The sequence below is a fragment of the Zosterops lateralis genome (assembly GCF_965231275.1).
Source record: "Zosterops lateralis genome assembly, chromosome: 19".
Classification (NCBI taxonomy): Eukaryota; Metazoa; Chordata; class Aves; order Passeriformes; family Zosteropidae; genus Zosterops; species Zosterops lateralis.
The window spans coordinates 7,509,521-7,526,727 of record NC_139779.1 but is presented as its reverse complement, the minus strand read 5'-3'; the positions used below and the strand labels follow the sequence as shown (position 1 = coordinate 7,526,727).

The following is a 17,207-nucleotide window of genomic DNA, read 5'->3' as shown; positions in this document are numbered from 1 at the left end:
GGCCGGCGGTGACAGTGCAGCCCTACCGCCAGGGGGCGCCCTGCGCGGCTCACGGGGGTCGCGCATGCGCACACGGAAATTCCCGCCCCCCCCCCCCCCCCCCCCCCCCCTCATGGGACCAGTCGCTGACGCGGCGGCGGGAATATGGAGGCGGCGGTGGCGCTGGGCGGGTTGGGGCTGCCGGCCGCCTTCATCGTCCTCGTCCTCTTCGTCCTGCTGCTGGCAGTCGCGCTGCAACGCTCCGCTCCGCGGGAGACCCCCACCGCTCCGCAGGACGGTGAGTACCGTTCGGACGGTGAGGCGCCGGGCAGCGCGGAGCGGAGCGTGGCTGAATCGGACCCAACGACCCCACCGCTCCCGCAGGACCCAGGGCGAACGGGCACGCCAGGCCGGAAGAGCCGCGGAAGGCGAAACCGGCTGCTAGGGCTCGCAGGGAGAAGCCGCAGCAGCACAGCTTCACACACCGGCTGCTGGTCGCTGCCCTCAAGGTACTGCATGTACCCAGGGCCGGCGCCTCCTCGGTGCTGATGCCAGTGTGCTCCTCGGTATCGATGTCCCCCTCGATACCGGTGTTCCGCCGGTGCCTCCCCCGGTGCCGCTGTCCTGCTGGCGTCAGTGCAGGTGTCCCTCTCGATGCTGGCGTCCCGCCTGTGCCGGTGTCCCCCTTCCCCCGCTGTGCTGTTGTCCCACTGCGCCTTCCCCCTCCCCTCTCCCCGTGTCCTCCGTGACCACTCTCTGTCTACAGGGCCACAGCAGCCCGGTCACCTGCCTGGACTTCAGCAGCAACGGCAAGTACCTGGCGTCATGCTCTGAGGACCGCACGGTGCGGCTGTGGAGCACCCGGGACCTGGCGGGGCGGGAGCACCGCTGTCTGCGCGCCAATGTGGGGCTGGACCACGCCGAGCTCGTCCGCCTCAGCCCCGACTCACGGTAAGGCCGGACCTTCTACTGGCACCGGGATGTCCTGCAGAGACGGCAGTCTCACGGCCAAGCTGTTGTGGAATCAGTGGTGTTGCTCTGGGATGAGTGGAGGCAGCACCTCTCACTAGGTCATCACAGTATCACTGATCTGTGGCCTTTCCTGAGAGCAGCTGGCACTTAATCACAGAATCACAGTAGTTCAAATTGGAGGGGCCCTCTGGAGATCATCTGGTCCAGCTCCTGGTGGGTAAATGGGGTTTTCAGGGCAAATATCCCAGTCCCTAGCTTGCTGCACCCATGGAAGGTACCTGTTGAGGTCACTGCCAGCTGACTCTGCAGCTGGAATGTGCTGCTGAGTCTCTCCAGTGGTCAGGGGAGCTCTTGCTGGGTGGGAAATTTGGTGGAAAAGTGTGTTTTGGCTTTTTAAAGTGGTCTCTTTTAGAAAGAGAGGAAGGGATCTCATTTCCTAGTGTGGATAATAATGCCATTCTTTTTAATTCAGTGTTGCAGCTGAGCCAACACAGGGATAGAACTTGGTGCCCTTGTAAATATTTTTACCTGCCAGTGTATCCTTCTTGCTGGATGCCCCTGAGTGACTTGGGCTGAGCTGGGGCTCAGAGCCTGTCCCTCCACAGGGCTTTCATTGTCTGGCTGGCCAATGCTGAGACTATTCGTGTCTACAAGATGACCAAGAAGGATGATGGCAGCTTCACCTTCACTGCGACTTCTGGGGACTTCCCAAAGAAGCACAAGGCTCCTGTCATTAACATTGGGATTGCAGAGACAGGTATGGAAATGAGCTGCTCACCTCTCCAGATCAGTTTTGATTTCCTTGTGAAGCTGCTGGATTCAAAGTGTTAGGAGTTTTTTTCATTCTCAGGGCTATGTACAGCACCAGTACTGAACTCTGGATTCTTAGGATTTTTTTACTTAATTTGCTACCAACTGAACCAAAAGGTGTTGTTTTCACAGCAGTTATGTGTGTGAAAACCAGCTCCCCGATATGCACAGTCTCTTAATTTACATTTTCAGGGATGCTGTTGCAAAGAGGTCTGGTCTCAATATTGAGAGGATCGCTGTTCTCTGGGCCGCCAGTCTCTCTTTAACCAGTCAAAAATCTCTCTAGTGAGTTCATATGGTCTATTTTGAACTTTTGGGATCATCTAGAACAGAGGTGGGGGTGGGTGGGTGGAAATTATGTTTTAGTGGTGAGGACTTGATGGATTAATGCATCAGGTATGTGCCAGTGGCAGTTGGAAGCAGGTGGATGTGAGTTCACCTCTGTAATAGAAGAGCAGAGAAAATATTAACTGAGACTGGAGCTGTGAAAGTGAAAACCTGCAACAAGTAGCTAGAAGGTAAACAGGCAACTCCCTGCCTGGGCTGAGGTGGCAGAGGGGAAGTAGGAATAAGCAGAAGTCCAGCATGGACACAACCAGCAATTGTGGATCATGGTGGTGTGACTGGGATTCAGTTGCTGGCCTGCAATCCACAGCTTGAAAGATGCTTATCCTCGAGCTGATTTTGCACATGCAGGTCAGATGGAGTCTGCTTTGTTCCTGTTTGTGGCACAGCCCAGTGGAGATGCATACGGCGCACTTGCTTCTGCTTGTGGGGCTTAGGGTCCTGAGTACAGGGCACACATGGGCTCACAGTGCCTGCTGCCTGCTTGGGAGCCGGGGGAGCACTGAGGCATAACCAAGAGCTGAGTCTTCTGATACTGCTCTTACTCTGTCCCAGGAGACTGATACTCCTTGAATTTTGGTGCTGCTGTTGGTTTTCTCCAGCTGCAGCGAGAGGTTGTCCTAGGGTTTCGTTGAGTCTGTTGGCAGCATTAGGTCTGGGTGCTCTCAGGATCTTTGCCTTTTTTCCCCCAAGGGAAGTTTATCATGACAGCTTCCAGTGACACCACCATCCTCATCTGGAGCCCAAAGGGAGAAGTCCTGGCCAGCATTAACACCAACCAGATGACCAATGCCTATGCCACGGTGTCACCCTGTGGGAGGTGAGTGACAGGCAGGATTCCAGGCTTCTCCTTTGCACAGGGTAGCATCTGTTCAGACCATTGGCAGTTAGTTGTTATTGTAATGCAATTTTTTGAGGGTTCGACAGTTGAAAAAGGTATTTTGGGCCCCCAGGAGATGGAGCTGATGTGGGCTCAGGCACACGTGTGTTGCCATCCTGTCTCAGTGCTGCTCTTTTGGTAACCTGAGAACAGCTTCGGCCTCAGGTAGCAGAGGTAGAACAGAGCAAATGGCCTATGCAAAGAAAACAGTATTTTGAACTTGTCTGTGACCTCTTAAAGATTAATTATAAAAGTAAAGGGTTTATTTCTGGGAGATCTGTTTATTGGGAAAATCACTTGCTGCTGCAGGTTGATTTGCCTTTCCCCTGGCATGAGGAGTTTGGGGATCAAAAGCATTTAGTTCTTTTACTTTGACCAGAGAGATTCTCATTCCTGAGTTTTCTGGTGCCCTTCCTTAGTGTTCCCTTTACCAGCTGGGTTTCACGGAAGAGTGGAAATTCAGCTGACCAGACTTGAGTGCAGGAGTCAGGACAGGTTTGCAGAGCTGTGTGCCTTCCTTGCTCAGATCCTCTGTCAGAGACAACCTGTGTCTCTGCTTGTTCCTTCACACAGGTTTGTGGCATCCTGTGGCTTTACCCCTGATGTGAAGGTGTGGGAGGTGTGTTTTAACAAGAACGGAGACTTCAGGGAGGTAACCAGGGCTTTTGAGTTGAAAGGCCACACTGCTGGTGTACAATCCTTTTCCTTCTCCAATGACTCAAGGAGGTATGTATGTGTTACCTGCTCCGAGTTACCCTCAGAACAAGTAAGTTCATCTCTTCCAGGGTTCACCAGCTGCACCACTGAGCTGTGGGGGGTAAAACACTGCCCTGGGGAGCCAAATCTGGCTCGTGCCACCTGTGTATTCCCTGCTCATAGGAATCTCATCTGGTTTAACAAGACCAAGTGCTGATGCTGCACCTGAATCAGAGCAACCCCCAGTATCAATCCAGGCTGGGGATGAACAGATTGAGAGCAGCCTGGGGGTGCTGGTGGGTGAGAGCTGGACATGACCCAGCCCATAAACTCCCCTGGGTTGATTCCACAGTGTGGGTAGCAAGGGAGAGGGGAATTCTGCCCCCTGCCCCACTCAGGTGAGACCCCCACCTACGGAGCTTACTCCAGCTCTGGGGTCCCAGCACAGGAAGGACACGGGGCTACTGGAGTGAGTCTAGAGGAGGCACCAAGATGATCAGAAGGATGAAGCAGCTCTGCTATGAGGAAAGGCTGAGAGAATTGGAATTGCTCAGCTCGGAAAAGAGAAGGCTTCAGCTAATGTAGTTGTGGCCTTCCAGGACCTGATGAGAGCTGACAAGAAAGATGGGAGAGAGACTATTTACAAGGGTCTGGAGGGACAAGAGAAGGGGAAATGGTTTCAGGCTGACAGAGAGTGGGTTAGATAGGATATTAGGAAGAAAGCCTTGGTTGTGAGGATGGTGGGGCTCTGACACATGTTGCCCAGAGAAGATGTGGCTTCCCCATCCCTGGAAGTGTTCAAGGCTGTGTTGGAAGAGGCTTGGAGCAGCCTGATCTAGTGGAAGAGTTTTTTGCTTCAGAAAGAGAGCACAGGCTGTATGAGATCTCTTCCCAAGAGATCTCTCTCCACAGAGGATTCCTGGTTCATGGGCAGGGTAAGAGGTGCCACCCCTTTTCCACTGCACTGATGGTGCTCTCTCTTGGCTGCAGGATGGCAACTGTGTCAAAGGACGGCACATGGAAGTTCTGGGACACAGATGTGGAGTACAAGAAGCAGCAGGACCCGTACCTGCTTCTGACAGGGCAGTGTGCAGTGCTGGAGCCGTGCCGCATTGCCCTGTCCCCTGACGGCCGCACGGTCGCTGTGGCGGGTAGCACAGACATTGTGGTGTACAACACACGGCGTGGTGAGGAGGAGGAGCGTTTTCTCGGCGTACACAGCCACCGTATTACTGATCTTGCCTTTGACACCACCGGCCGTTATATTGTGTCCTGTGGGGACCGCGCGATCTGTGTCTTCCACAACACAGCCGGGCACCGCGCTGTGGTGGAGGAGATGGAGGCCATGCTGAAAAAAACTGGGAACAGAGCCACACAAGAGAGGCTGGAGCAGCAGATCTCCAGTGCTCGCAAAGCATTGGCTGCAATCTATGGCAAGAAGCACTAAGCTACCTGTACAGCAGAAGGCAGCTGTGCTCTGCCTTTGGGAATGTTTTTTTTTTTACTAACTGTGAACAGGAGTAATAAAAGAGTGCCTGGGTCCTTCCTTGCGTGCTCTCTGATGGGTGGGACAGGGCTGGGGGCAGTGGGGTCTCCCAGTGTTACACTCTTGTGTTGTTTTCCTCCTGGGCTTGGATTATCAATATCCCACGGACGTGATTGCTAAGGCGGTGCCTACGAGTTTTCCTGAGCTTAGAAACGGGAGTTGTGTGGATTTGGGGTACGTTGGATTGGGGTTTGTTTATTTGTTCGTTTGTTTTGTTTTGTTTTGTTTTTTTCCAGAGGAGCTGCCAAAGCTCAATCTTTGATGCTAAAGGGTGGGGATTCTGCTGCAGGGAAGGGGGCAGTGCTGTAACGGTGCAGCGGACTTAGGGCGGCACTATTTCGCCGGCCCAGGGTGTCAGGACGATCTCACGGTGCCGTGGAACCGGACTTGCCCCAGAGGAACATGGCGGCGCGCCGTCGCTTCGCCTGCGCGTCCTTTCCGTACCCGCTGTGGGGCGTGTACATCTGCGCAGGCGCAGCAGCCGGGGCGTGTCAGGCGTGGTGACGCAGGACGCGCAGCGCGCGGGCGGGCCGCGCAGGGCGCGTGCGCGGGGCCGGGTGCGGCGGCGGGTGCGGCGGGGCCGGTGCTGCGGGGCTGCGCGCGCCATGTCGGGGCGCTCGGTGCGGGCCGAGACCCGCAGCCGCGCCAAGGATGACATCAAGAAGGTGATGGCAGCCATCGAGCGCGTCCGCAGATGGTGAGGGCGGGCCCGCGGGGGGGAGGGCCCCGCCGCCCGCACGCAGCCAATCACTGCGCAGCGGGGTGCGACGCGGCAGTGCGCGCCCAACCAGCGGGTGTGAGCGGGGAGGGGGCGGAGGCCAATGGCAGCGAGGAGAGGACGGAAGCGCCCGTGATGGGCGGTTGGCCCAACCAATCATAGTGTGGGGCGTCGGGGAAGTGCTGCGGGCTGCTGAACTGACGCTCCTCTGGGCCAACCGTAGCGTGGCGGGGTGGCGGGGTTTGTTGCCATGGTGCCCCAGGCCCAGTCCGGCCCATCAGCGTTGCGTCCCGCAGGGAAAAGAAGTGGGTGACCGTGGGTGACACGTCCCTGCGGATATTCAAGTGGGTGCCAGTGGCGGACAGTAAGGAGGTGGGTACCGCGCGTGGAGACGAGCCGGGAGCCACCGCCCACAGCCAGCCTAGCTCCCTTAACACCCCCCCTTAAGCTGAGCTCTGAGCCTCCCCCAGCCCCACCGACCACCGAAGCCCTCCGAGCCCCCCAGTTCCACCTAACGCCACCAAATTCCCCTGAGTCCCCTCCAAGTCGACCCCTGAACCCTCCTCGAGCCATCATCTGAACCCCCGCTGAGCCCTCCCAGCCCTGCTGAGCACCCTTGAGCCCCTCCTGCCCTGTCGAGGTCCCTTGAGCCCCCCCCTAGGCCCCTGATCCCTCCCCAGGCTGACCTCTGAACCCCACTGAGTCCCTTCTGAAGCCCCATGAGTCCCTGTCAATCCCTCTTGAGCTCCTCCCCCGAGCCCTGTCAATCCCCAACAAGCCCCTTCAGCCGACCCAAGCCCTTCAAGCTATCAAGCCCCCGCTGAGCCCCCTGAGCTCCCTTGAGCCCCCTCCCACTCCCCCTAAGACTCTCTGCCTGACTTCTCCAAGGACTTGCTTTACTAGGTGTCATTCCTAGACAGGCGTCAACTCCTCCTCTTTTTTCTGATTCCCAGTACCTTTGTAGATGGATTTTTGCCTCCCACTTAGGAATGTGCCCCCAAAGCCAAGGGCAAAGGCCAACTTGAGCACATCCCTCTGGGCTTCTGGAGACAGAAAGGGGGATGTCTCCTCTGGAGCAGCGTGTGTTCTTCTGACATTGTGTTTGTGCTTTTCTTTCTCTCCCCAAGAAAGAGAAATCCAAATCGAGTAGCACCGCAGCCCGAGAACCTAATGGCTTCCCAGCTGACACCTCTGCCAACTCCTCCCTCCTTCTGGAGTTTCAAGGTGGGTCTGGCTGAGCTCTCCTCAATGTGAGGGAAGATTCCAGGGGTGTACAGCAGCTCAGACGTTGCTGGTTCTGTGTGCTGCTGGTATGGGGAAGAGCAGTGCTCGCCTCTGAGCACTGCTGTGCAGTGGAGAGCTATAGAAATGAGCTGTGGAGTTGGGCTGATCCACTTCTGGATTGTCCCTATCCAAACTGTTCATTTTTGCTGTCAGAGAGCCTTAATGGCTGTTGCTGGTATCCTCTGTGGGAAGCTTCACAGCCAACTGGAGGAGTGGAGTTCCCTGCTCCCTTCCTTCCAGTCTCTACTGGGGAGAGGCCAGTAGCCACCTGCAGCCAAGCTTGCTTTTCCAACAGTTACTTCCACAGACCTTAGGGTGAAGGGGCAAAGGATGTCCCTGGCCTTGCTCTTGGTCTGGGCAGTGTGGTACAGCCAGGAGAGGCTCCAGCAATGCCAGAGTTACTGCTGAAGTAGAGTGTACACATCTGCCCAGCCCCTGCTCTGCATGTGGTTAAGGGAAATCAGGAATGTTCTAGCACTTCCAAGAAGATGCAGTGGGGTTCTCTTCTAGATCTGCAGTTTGGGAAGGTGTGTACCAGGTCTGCCTCTGCACTGGGAGACTGGTGCTGAGTATTAATCCTGGTCTTGTTTCACAGAGAAGGAACAAATCCCGGCAGGCGATTCCTGCCCTCAGATGCCCAGGGCCCTCCCAAGCTGCAGATGTGAGATTTGGCAGTGCTCATTCTCATTCCCAGGCCAGGAGTATTCCCTCTCCCATGGCCAGTTGTGTAAATGATTCCCACTGTGTTCTGGAGGACAGTCCTGTGCCTGACAGCCCTTGGGCTGATGGAGATCAGTGAATCCCCTGTTTAACTCTCTGTGCTCTGCCTTCTTGGCAAGACCCCAGCTTGCAGTGCTGCCCTGGGCTGCCTGTGCCCCTGGATCAAGGTGCTCTTCTTCACCAGGTGCTGTTTCTGCAGATGAGAACAGCAACCAGAGCTCCCTCTCTGACGTGTATCAGCTCAAGGTGGACAGCAGCCCCAACTCCAGCCCCAGTCCCCAGCAGAGTGAGTCCATGAGTCCTGCTCACACGTCTGACTTCCGCACGGATGACTCGCAGCCTCCCACCCTTGGGCAGGAGACCCTGGAAGGTGGGTGCTGGGCTGGGAAGGGAGGAGGCAGATGGGTGGGCTCAGGGAAGGCCCCTGCAGGGCTGTTGGTGGTCTGGTGGGTGGCCTTGGCACTGCTGGAAGCTCACAGAGCATTGGGGACTTCTTTTGCTAGCTGTTCTGTCTTGGCTCAGCACTGAGCTGAGTGCTGGGTCTGCATTTTTGTTCACCTGTTCTCCCCAGAGCCCTCCCTGCCTTCCTCAGAAGTGGCAGATGAGCCTCCTACTCTTACAAAGGAAGAGCCAGTCCCCCTTGAGACTCAGGTAAGGGAAGGGGGATTGAAAAAACTTCTAAATGTGCATGGACCCAGATAGTCCTTTGACCCTTATTGCTGCTTCTTGTAGCAGAAACATCTTGGTGGATGGACTTGCTCTGCAGTCCCAAAGTGCCCCCTGGGAGCTCCCAGAACCTCCTGGTTTCCTGAGCTTTGGTCTTTATCCCCTGGTTCAGATCAAGTGTCGAAGTGTGAGGGAAGGATGTGGGGGTGTGGGAAAATGATGATTCTGGCAGACTCCAGGGCTGGAGTGGATTCCCATTCCTGGTGCCCTGAGGTCTGTACATAGGTGACAGCCTGGGATGTCTCCATGGTGTGACATAGCCTTGTCTAGGTGTGCATAGCTTGGTGTCAGTGCCTGTGACCTCCGGCTCTTGCAGGTAACTGAAGAGGAGGAGGACTCTGGTGCGCCGCCTCTGAAGAGATTTTGTGCTGACCAGAACTCTGTGTGCCACACGGCCTCGGAGAGCTAACCTGCCTGGCCCGGCACCTTCGCCAACCCCTTGCAGAGCCACCTGGCCCCCCCAGGACCAGTGCTTCCCTCCAGCCTGTTCCATCCCCAGTGTTGGGGCTCCTACCACTCGCATCAATTGTGCCCCGCCCTGCCCTGCCTTGCCCCGCCCTGCCCTGCCTGATGGATGGGGCTGCTGCCAGTACCTGCGAATTTGCCTCTATTTATTGGCTCCCTCTCTCCCTGCCCTAGAGCTGGGGGTCTCTGCTGGCTGGGCTGGATGTGTGGGGGTGTTCTCCTGCTCTCCATGGTCCCCAGGACACTGGCAGATGCTGTTTGCCTGCTCGTGGCTCCCCTGGGTGCTGGGAACTGGAGAGCCACCTTCTACCTGCTCCTGATGATGTGTGCACTCGGTTGTGGGAGCAGGTGGTGGTTGTGGTGAGGGCAGTGAGGGGAGGCTGGCAGGGACCCACTGGGACGCTGTGCAATACGCTGCTAGTTCAAGCCATTAATGGTGGGAGAGAGGGGAGCATTTTCTGTTTCCGGAGCACAGGTACTGACTGGCCTAGGCTCTGCCGCGGGGCACAACTCCTGCTGGGCGGAATCTGCAGTCCCCGGGGAGCCAGCAGAGCAGGGGGAGCCGCTGCCTTGTGCTGTGGGGCCTTGCCCCGGCCTAGGTACCTGCTATCCCCGGGATGGGGAAGGAAGCAGCAGGGTGCTGGAGGCCCAGGGAAGCGCTCCTGCCCTGGGGCTTTGCCGCCCCCAATACCCAGTGCCCGCCCCCAGCCCCACTCTCCCCCCGCTGCCACTGCATGTCCCGCCGAGTCCGTGATCGAGCCTGGTGAAGCTGGAGGTGCGGCCGCGTGTGGAAGTGGAAAGTTATTTTAGCACTGAATAGAATATTTTTAAAATTAAACTGTTTGAAATATACAGATGCAGAGCACGATGTGGGCCTTGCAGGCCGGGTGGGGAGGGACGGTTTGGGAAGAGAAGGGAAGGGAGGTTTCTGCCAAACGGGGCCCGGTGCCGACACTCGCCGCCTGCCGCGCCAAGGGAGCGGAGCGGGCCCGGAGCCCGATTCCCCGGGAGGTTCGGTCCGCGCCCGGTCCCGGTTTCCCGCACTGCCCTCCCCGCCGGCGGCCGGCGCTGTCCGGAGCGGGCGGAGAGCCGGAGCCGAGGCGGCAGCAGCACCCGGCGGGGGCGGCTCGGGGCGGGTGGGAGGGAAGAGGAGCTCGGGGCGGGTTCTCCGGCCGCGGCTCCGGGGGCTCTGCCTGCGGCAGAGAGCTCTGAGGGAACCTCAGAGGGTTCCTCGGCGTCAGCGGCCGCGGGGGCCGGCAGACATGGGCCGCAGCTACGGGGAGCGGGGATGCGCTTTGGACGTGACTTCAGGGCAGTGCCAGAGCCCCCAGCAATTCCCGTCATTAACCCGCAGCCTTCGCACCAGCCCCCTCAGACCTGACTGCCCTTGCAATAAATTATTTTAATGTTCATTTTCCAATGTTTCCTTTTTCCAAAGTTTTCTTGGTCCCTATCCGGTGTCTGTGCCTTTCTTTGCATGTCCGGTGAAGGGCGGCAGAGCTGGGGGATGCTCTGGAGCACGTTTGATAAGAAGCAGCTGAGGAACCTGGTGGGACTCGGTCTGGTGAAAAGGAGGCTCAAGGGGAACCTTATTGCTCTGCACAAATCCTTGACAGGAGGGCACAGCAAGGTGAGCTTTGGGCTCTGTTCTCACAGAGAAAGGAGTGTCATGAGGACAAACAGTCTCAAGTTGTCTCAGGGGAGGTTAGGCTGGACTTTGGGGAAAAGTTTCTTCAGTGAAAGCGCTGTCCAGCTCTGCCACAGGCTGCCCAGGCCAGTGGTGGAATCACCATCTGTGGAGGCATTTAACAGATGTGGCACATGGAGACATGGGTTAGCAGTGCCCTTGGCAGTGCTATGGGAATGATTGGACTCCACAGTCTCAGAGGGCTTTCCTAACCCTAACAATTCTGTGATAATCATGAAGTGTTTTTAATAACGTATCCTTTCAGGATAAGGATAGCTGCTGATTGATTTGAACACAAACTATCCCAGAGTGGTGGTAGTTATTGGGAAAATACTTTTAGGAAAGAATTCCAGAAAGAAGTAGTCTAGCAATCAGAAAACAGAACAAAAGGTCTTTTACATAGCAGCGTGTGCATTGCTGAATTCAGGATGAGGAGCAGTGAGACTGGAGAGTGAGGACAGGAATTACTTCTTCTGGGAGCATGGCATTTGTGAGGACATAGAGATGAGTTTCAGGGATTGCATTGGCAGAAACAAGGCCTCTGAATACTTTGCCTGGATGCAATAGGGGAGTAACCTGCTACTTTTTGTTAAGACATGGAGCTGTGGAGGCCCAGAGCCAGGAGGTGCAGCCAACAAAGTTACGAAGTTGCACCTCTGCAGCTTGACCACTGGTTTGTTTTATAGGTCCAGCACTTTGGTTTATCCTGTGACTTCCAGAGAAGCTCCTGAATTCCTGAGGAAGAAAAACTGTGCCAAGTGCCACAATGAGAATGGACTGACCCCCAAGAGAGTTCAGCTGAGTTTTGATGGGGGAGTAAAAGAGACTCCTCTGAACATCCAAGAGCACAACATCCAAGATGCTGTGGCCAGGTTTATACAGAGAGATGAAATGGTGGTTGAGGAGGCCCCTCATTCATGTAGTTTAAAATATGAAGAAAGAAGCACAAATTGAAAAAAAAACAACACACAAAAATAAGAAAAATATAAGTAACAAAAAGAGAACTATAAAATATGAAAAATAATATCAATAGATACACTATATATTATTACATGTTCCATATATTATAATATGTAAACTATACCTAATATAATATACATGATATAACAGATAAATAGTAGAGATTAATAGAAATATCAAAATAAGAAATGGAAGAAATTTTGAAATACAGCCTAAAATGAAGGTTTTTTTGGATTCGACTTGGTTGATGGCGGGGTTCTCGTAGTTGTTGTGGTTGGGGGTCTTTTGGGGCGTTTATTTTAGGGGATGTTTGGAAGGGGATTTTTGGCCACGTTCTTTTTTGCCTCCGATCCGTGCGGCAGCGCTGCCACCGTGTGGACACAGAGCGGTACTGCAGCTCTCCCCCGAGGCGCGCAGCAGCCGCGGTCTGTGAGCTGTTCGGCAGTGCTGCCACCGTGTGGACACAGAGCGGTACTGCAGCTCTCCCCCGTGCCCGTCCCCGAGGTGCGCAGCAGCCCCGGGCTGTGAGCTCACGGACAGTGTTGCCGCCCGAGCGCCGAAAGATCACGGCGAAAAAGGCGGGAAAAATGTGCAAGGACCTCGGACACCTGGCAGCCGGCTGCCTGCGCGCGACCTGGACCACGGAGCCGCCCGGCAGCGATTTTTCCGCGGCATACGCAGGTGCGCGGACACGGGATGGGGGCTGAGCGGCGCCACGACAGTGTTCGTGCAGTCGATGTAGTCAGGCGCCTGTGCGAGCAGCCGAGGGGGACATTAGGGGAGTGCCACAACAAAAATGGCGGCGCGGCTCGCGGCGCTTGACCTTCCAAAGATGGTGGCCAAAAGGGCGGGAAAGAGAGAGGACTCCAGGTATGTCTTTATGACTGCCTGTGCAAAACCCCAACCACGGCGCCGCACGGGGGATATTTTCTGTGGCGTTTCCAGGTGTAGGGACACGGGCTGTGGGTTGAACCGCGCCGCAGCCGGGTTCAGGTTAGTGGATTTAGTCAGGCGCCTGTGTTAGACAACGACGGGGGCCTTAAGGGGGCCACAAAAAAGATGGCGGCTCGACCGGAAATGGCTTCAGCCACAACTAAGATGGCGGCGAGGAGTGGCGAAAGTGACGTAACGCTCCCCGCAACCGAAAAAAGCCGAGGTGTGACGAAAATGACCGAGTGTAGCCGAACAGCCGAGAATAGCCGACGGCTGACGAAAATCGCCGAGTTTTCCCCGAATAGCCGAACACGTCCGACTTTTCCCGAACGTCGTCCCCTTCAGCCGAACCGAACGAGCCGAGCCCAGTTCCGGGGCGGCCCCGGCCGGTGTCCGCCCTCACTGCCGCTTCCTCGGCGGGCCATTCCAAGGCGATGTCGGAGGCTGCCGCCGGTCCCGCGGCGGGCGGGCGGGACATGCTGACGCTGTGCCCGGCGCTGGAGCTGCTGCTGCTCGGCCCGGCCGCCGGCCGACTCCAGCAGCGAGAGCGGCGGGCGGACGCGGCCCCGTGCCCGTGGTGTCCGTGTGCCCCCGCTGCAGGCGGCCCGGGGCGGCACCTGGAGCTGGGCGCTCCATGGCGAGGAGAGCGGCTGCGTCCTGCTGCGGGTGAGTGCCGGCCCTGCCACCCCCCGCGGACCCTCCCTCCCTCCCTCCCTTTCTCCCGCTGCAGGTGCGGCCTGAAGCGTCGCCGCGGGCCCGGAGCCGAAGGTCTCCGATCTGCCGGAGATGCGGGTGGGGAGGGCCGGTCCCGGCTGGACACAGCCCCGGGGGAGGCGGGGGGTTCCCGGGGAAAGCGGCGAGGAGAAGCCGGTAAAGGGCCCAGAGTGCTCGTGTGGCCCCGAGAGCCCGCAGAACATTGATTTGGGGGGGTCTGTGCGAGCCGCTTTTGGCCTCATGGAGAGGGATTTCTCACAAGGACACGCAGTGATGGACAAGGGGAACGGCTTCATCAGGATGAAGGGAGGCCAGTTTAGATTAAATATCAGGAAGAAACTGTTCCCTGTGAGGGTGGCGGGGCCCTGGCACAGGTTCCCCAGAGAAGCTGTGGCTGCCCCTGGATCCCTGGCAGCGTCCAAGGCCGGGTGGGCCGTTGGGCTTGGAGCAGCCTGGGCTGGTGGAAGGTGTCCCTGCCCTGGGTGGGGGCTGGAATGGAATAATCTTTGAGGTCCCTTCCACAATTCAGTGATTCTGGTGGTCTTGCTGAGGTCAGTCAGCCTGAGGAACTGTTGCAATTTCAGGCTGGAAGTTGAGTGCTCATAATTTACACTGTGTAAAGCAAGAATGAACGCTTAAAAAAATTCCAATGCATGATTTTTTTTTTTTTTTTTTTTTTTTTTTTTTTTTTTTTTAGAAAAAGCATGGAGAGAGGTGCTTCCTTTTATTTTCTTCTGATTAAATTGTATTTCTCACTTACAGCACTGTAGAAACCCTGTTCTGCTCTGGCTGCTGAAGGACACTCTGCAGCATCTCCAGCTGCACCTGAAGGCATCTCAATGCTGAGAGAGATTTGTTCTGTTTCAGTATTGACTCTGTTGAAAGGTAAACACAGAATGTCGATGGGTTACCCTGCCAGCTCCACTTGACTCAGCAGGCATCGCACGGAGGGTGCTCCTGTCATCTCTCTGGTAAGTCTGGAGGTGGGTTTTTCTGGTGCTCTGTCCCAGAGTGGTTTTCTGTATTGCTGCTGTTGGCATTGTAGTGCTGAGTTGTGAGGAGCATCACCTGTGTAAGGCAAATACCAGGAAAAAAACACAGGCAAAACAATGGTGTCTGCCTTTTGTATGAGAAATTGCATTTTGTCCTGGAAAATCTCACCAGGCCCAGGGCACAGGAGGGTTCCTTCCCATTTGATCAGGAGAGTGCACAAAGCCAGCTCTGAACGGGCCTGGCTGGAGCCTGTTTGGGTCAGCCTTAGCAGGGGGAAGGGTGGCCAGAGGGGCTCAGGCAGGACTTGGGGTGGGTCTGACCTGCACTGGCCACGTCTGCTCTGTCGTTGCTGAGGAGGGCAAAGGCAAATCTGACAACTGAGTGTGTGCTTGAGACTCTCACTCAGCTTTCTGAGAATCTGTCTAGAAAATGGAAGCGGGCTTGGGTTTAGTTTGGTGTACAGCACTTAAAAGTGGTCTTCAAATATTCTTCAGTAACTGTATCCTGAATTAAGGCTCCATGCCAGAGTTCTTTTATGCAAGCATTGTCCTAATAGATGGTGGCTTTTCATCTGGACTAGTTTTAATGTCTCTGTTTTTTTTCTGAAGTTTCCATTTATTTTGCTGTGTTATTGTGGATGTTCACCCTCATACTCTGGACAGCGGTTTGGGGATTTTTTTCCTTCATTCCTCAGCTATAATACTTTTTTTTTTTTTTTTTTTCCCCCATGGCAGTAAAATTCTCTAGAGCACTAAGCTGGCTGCAGAATGGCATTTTCTCAGAGAGTAATGCTGCTTCTCCCAGCCAGTGCTGCACTGTTCTTGGTGCAATTTTTCACTGTTTCCTGTAACCCCAGAATCCATGGCTGTCCCTCAGGGTTCTGGAGGAGTGCTGTATTTGGAGTTTTGGCTTCAGGATCTGAACTGTGGCATCTGGGCTCTATTCTAGGAACCCTGGAAAACCAGGCTCTTATTCGTGAGGAACCATTAACTCTTGAAAGTCGAGCTGTCTTGCAAGAGGTGCTGCAAAGGGTGAGATATAATCCTATATCATTCTTTTTTTAATCATCTCTGTGAAACCTTAATATGCTTCAACACTTTCTGCAGAACAGATGATTTCACCCAGAGCATTTCAGTGCATTGTAACATGTGCTGGACTGCTTCATGTAATTGGTATCTTGTGTAATGGAAGATCTTAAGCAACTTTTCCTTCAATTTTACGTAGTTAGCATTTTGTGTTTATCAAGCACAGCATTACATTCCTATTTGTGTCTCAGTAATTTGATGGGTTGTTTCTAGTTCTGATTCACTTCTCCAGATCTTGACTTTGAGTCAGATCTGTTCTGCCTTTTGTGCAAATGGACTTAATGTTTTTGCTGTCACTTTGTATTGAAATATCGAGCAGCTTTTACTTCTGGGGTTCCCATAGTCTGCCCTTGGCAGGTCCAGCCTGTGCTTCAACTTGGAGCCCTCAGTCCGCAGGGAAATGGACCTTTGGGGAAGCTCTTACAGCTCTGCTTAATGCTTTATAGATGATGCTGATTTTCTGGAGGTAGGCTGTCCATTCTGACCCATTTTCTTCTCTCTCCTTGCAGACTGTACCTGCTGAAAGGCTGAGATGAGACCAGGATCTGCAAAATCTCTGAGTCTGTCTTGCTGAGGCTGAAGCCATGTTTGCTGTCAATGATGACATTGTGGAAGATGCTAAAGACTGAAAACTTTGGGGTTTTTCCCCGGAATCACCAGACTCTGTCTGCGGCTGTGCCCTGTATATCTCTTTAAAGAGTTTCCGGGTTTAGAAAGGTTTTTACATTCTTCACTGTTTATATGTAACTCAATTGAAAATAATCATATTCTATCAGTGTGGTGTTAATTACTCCGAGTTGGTTAATTAAAATTATTGGTAAGGGGTTTTAGCAACCCTTGGGATGGCCCTTGGAGCAGGCAGCTCTTGTTTAATTTCTCTTCATTCCTTTAATCTCTTTCAATTATTTCTTAAGCGATTACTGCAATTAGGATATACAATAAGGACAGCAGCATTTCTGCCTTGTTGGATTGGGAAATCCAAGCCAAGATCCTTGGAGAGATTGAAGGGATGGGGAGCTGAGCCTCAGGCTGGGTTTTGACAGCGGGAGTTTGGTGAGGAAGAAAAGAGAGATCCCCCCAAAAGTGATTAAGGCCAGTTGTGCTGGCTTTGAGGGCTGCTACCCCAAAAAATCATTCTGGTTAAATGGGACTTGAAGAAGCAGGGGGATGTGCCAGGGGGGCTGTGCTGGGAGCCCCAAACCCTGGTCAGGGATGCTGGGAAGTGTCAGCTCCAGAGGAGGAACACTCCAGAGGGGCTGTGCTGGCACCCCTCAAATTCCAGTCAGAGATGCTGGGCACTGCTGGGCCTTTGGGACACTAGTGAGAGGCTCCACTGCCTGATCCAGGGAGTTCTCCCATTGTTTTCTGTCGTGCTTAGACTCTGGCAGGTCATTGCAGCCCCACAGGCTGAAAATCCCATCGGAGCAGTTGGAGTCACAGACGATCACACAGAAGCCAATCTGGGAGACAAAATGAGCTGTTCCATAGATTTATTTTTCCCAATGCGTTTTGAAATTATACCAGAATCTCTCCTCTCCCCTCGGACCCGGCTCGGCTCAGCTGTGAGGGGCGGGGCCGGCCCAGGGAGAGGGGCGGGGCCGCGGGTGATGGTCCCTCCCCCATCCCGGGCAGGGCGGGCCCGGGCAGTTGGGGAGCAGGGGCGGGGCCGGGCAGTGCCGGGGGCGGGGTGTGGC

General features: G+C 55.0%; 2 protein-coding genes and 1 long non-coding RNA gene across 8 annotated transcripts; all 3 read left to right on the top strand.

Moving 5' to 3' along the window:
• The first annotated feature begins 135 nt into the window (after positions 1-135).
• TBL2 (transducin beta like 2) lies at positions 136-5,218 on the top strand. The gene is made up of 7 exons (XM_083874963.1): positions 136-277; positions 364-488; positions 746-930; positions 1,557-1,708; positions 2,800-2,926; positions 3,560-3,712; positions 4,673-5,218. Exons 1-7 carry the CDS (start codon positions 145-147, stop codon positions 5,127-5,129), a joined length of 1,332 nt encoding a protein of 443 aa, XP_083731089.1. The 5' UTR covers positions 136-144; the 3' UTR covers positions 5,130-5,218.
• A 41-nt stretch (positions 5,219-5,259) lies between these two features.
• BCL7B (BAF chromatin remodeling complex subunit BCL7B) lies at positions 5,260-11,688 on the top strand. Of its 5 annotated transcripts, none has more exons than XM_083875486.1 (7): positions 5,260-5,925; positions 6,243-6,318; positions 7,074-7,170; positions 8,135-8,320; positions 8,522-8,601; positions 10,580-10,771; positions 11,515-11,688. In XM_083875486.1, exons 1-7 carry the CDS (start codon positions 5,834-5,836, stop codon positions 11,557-11,559), a joined length of 768 nt encoding a protein of 255 aa, XP_083731612.1. In that variant the 5' UTR covers positions 5,260-5,833; the 3' UTR covers positions 11,560-11,688. The 5 variants fall into 5 exon arrangements, with proteins under 5 accessions (XP_083731612.1, XP_083731613.1, XP_083731615.1 ...); XM_083875487.1 differs by having other exon boundaries at positions 8,150-8,320; positions 11,515-11,687; XM_083875488.1 differs by having other exon boundaries at positions 5,811-5,893; positions 11,515-11,687.
• A 783-nt stretch (positions 11,689-12,471) lies between these two features.
• Positions 12,472-16,279, top strand: LOC310917034. Of its 2 annotated transcripts, XR_014591384.1 has the most exons (4): positions 12,472-13,387; positions 14,198-14,406; positions 15,377-15,459; positions 16,023-16,279. It is a non-coding gene; the product is annotated as an uncharacterized lncRNA (long non-coding RNA). The 2 variants fall into 2 exon arrangements; XR_014591385.1 differs by lacking the exon at positions 12,472-13,387 and having other exon boundaries at positions 13,812-14,406.
• The last annotated feature ends 928 nt before the right edge of the window (positions 16,280-17,207 follow it).

What these genes read in the sequence shown, in the direction of transcription:
- TBL2 (XM_083874963.1), top strand. Translation starts at nt 145, where the DNA reads ATGGAGGCGGCGGTGGCGCTGGGCGGGTTGGGGCTGCCGGCCGCCTTC. An exon ending in CATTGGGATTGCAGAGACAG is followed by an intron (nt 1,709 to 2,799) that starts GTATGGAAATGA and finishes TTTTCCCCCAAG; the next exon opens with GGAAGTTTATCATGACAGCT. An exon ending in ACGGTGTCACCCTGTGGGAG is followed by an intron (nt 2,927 to 3,559) that starts GTGAGTGACAGG and finishes TCCTTCACACAG; the next exon opens with GTTTGTGGCATCCTGTGGCT.
- BCL7B (XM_083875486.1), top strand. Translation starts at nt 5,834, where the DNA reads ATGTCGGGGCGCTCGGTGCGGGCCGAGACCCGCAGCCGCGCCAAGGAT. An exon ending in CCTCCTTCTGGAGTTTCAAG is followed by an intron (nt 7,171 to 8,134) that starts GTGGGTCTGGCT and finishes CTTCTTCACCAG; the next exon opens with GTGCTGTTTCTGCAGATGAG. An exon ending in TGGGCAGGAGACCCTGGAAG is followed by an intron (nt 8,321 to 8,521) that starts GTGGGTGCTGGG and finishes TGTTCTCCCCAG; the next exon opens with AGCCCTCCCTGCCTTCCTCA.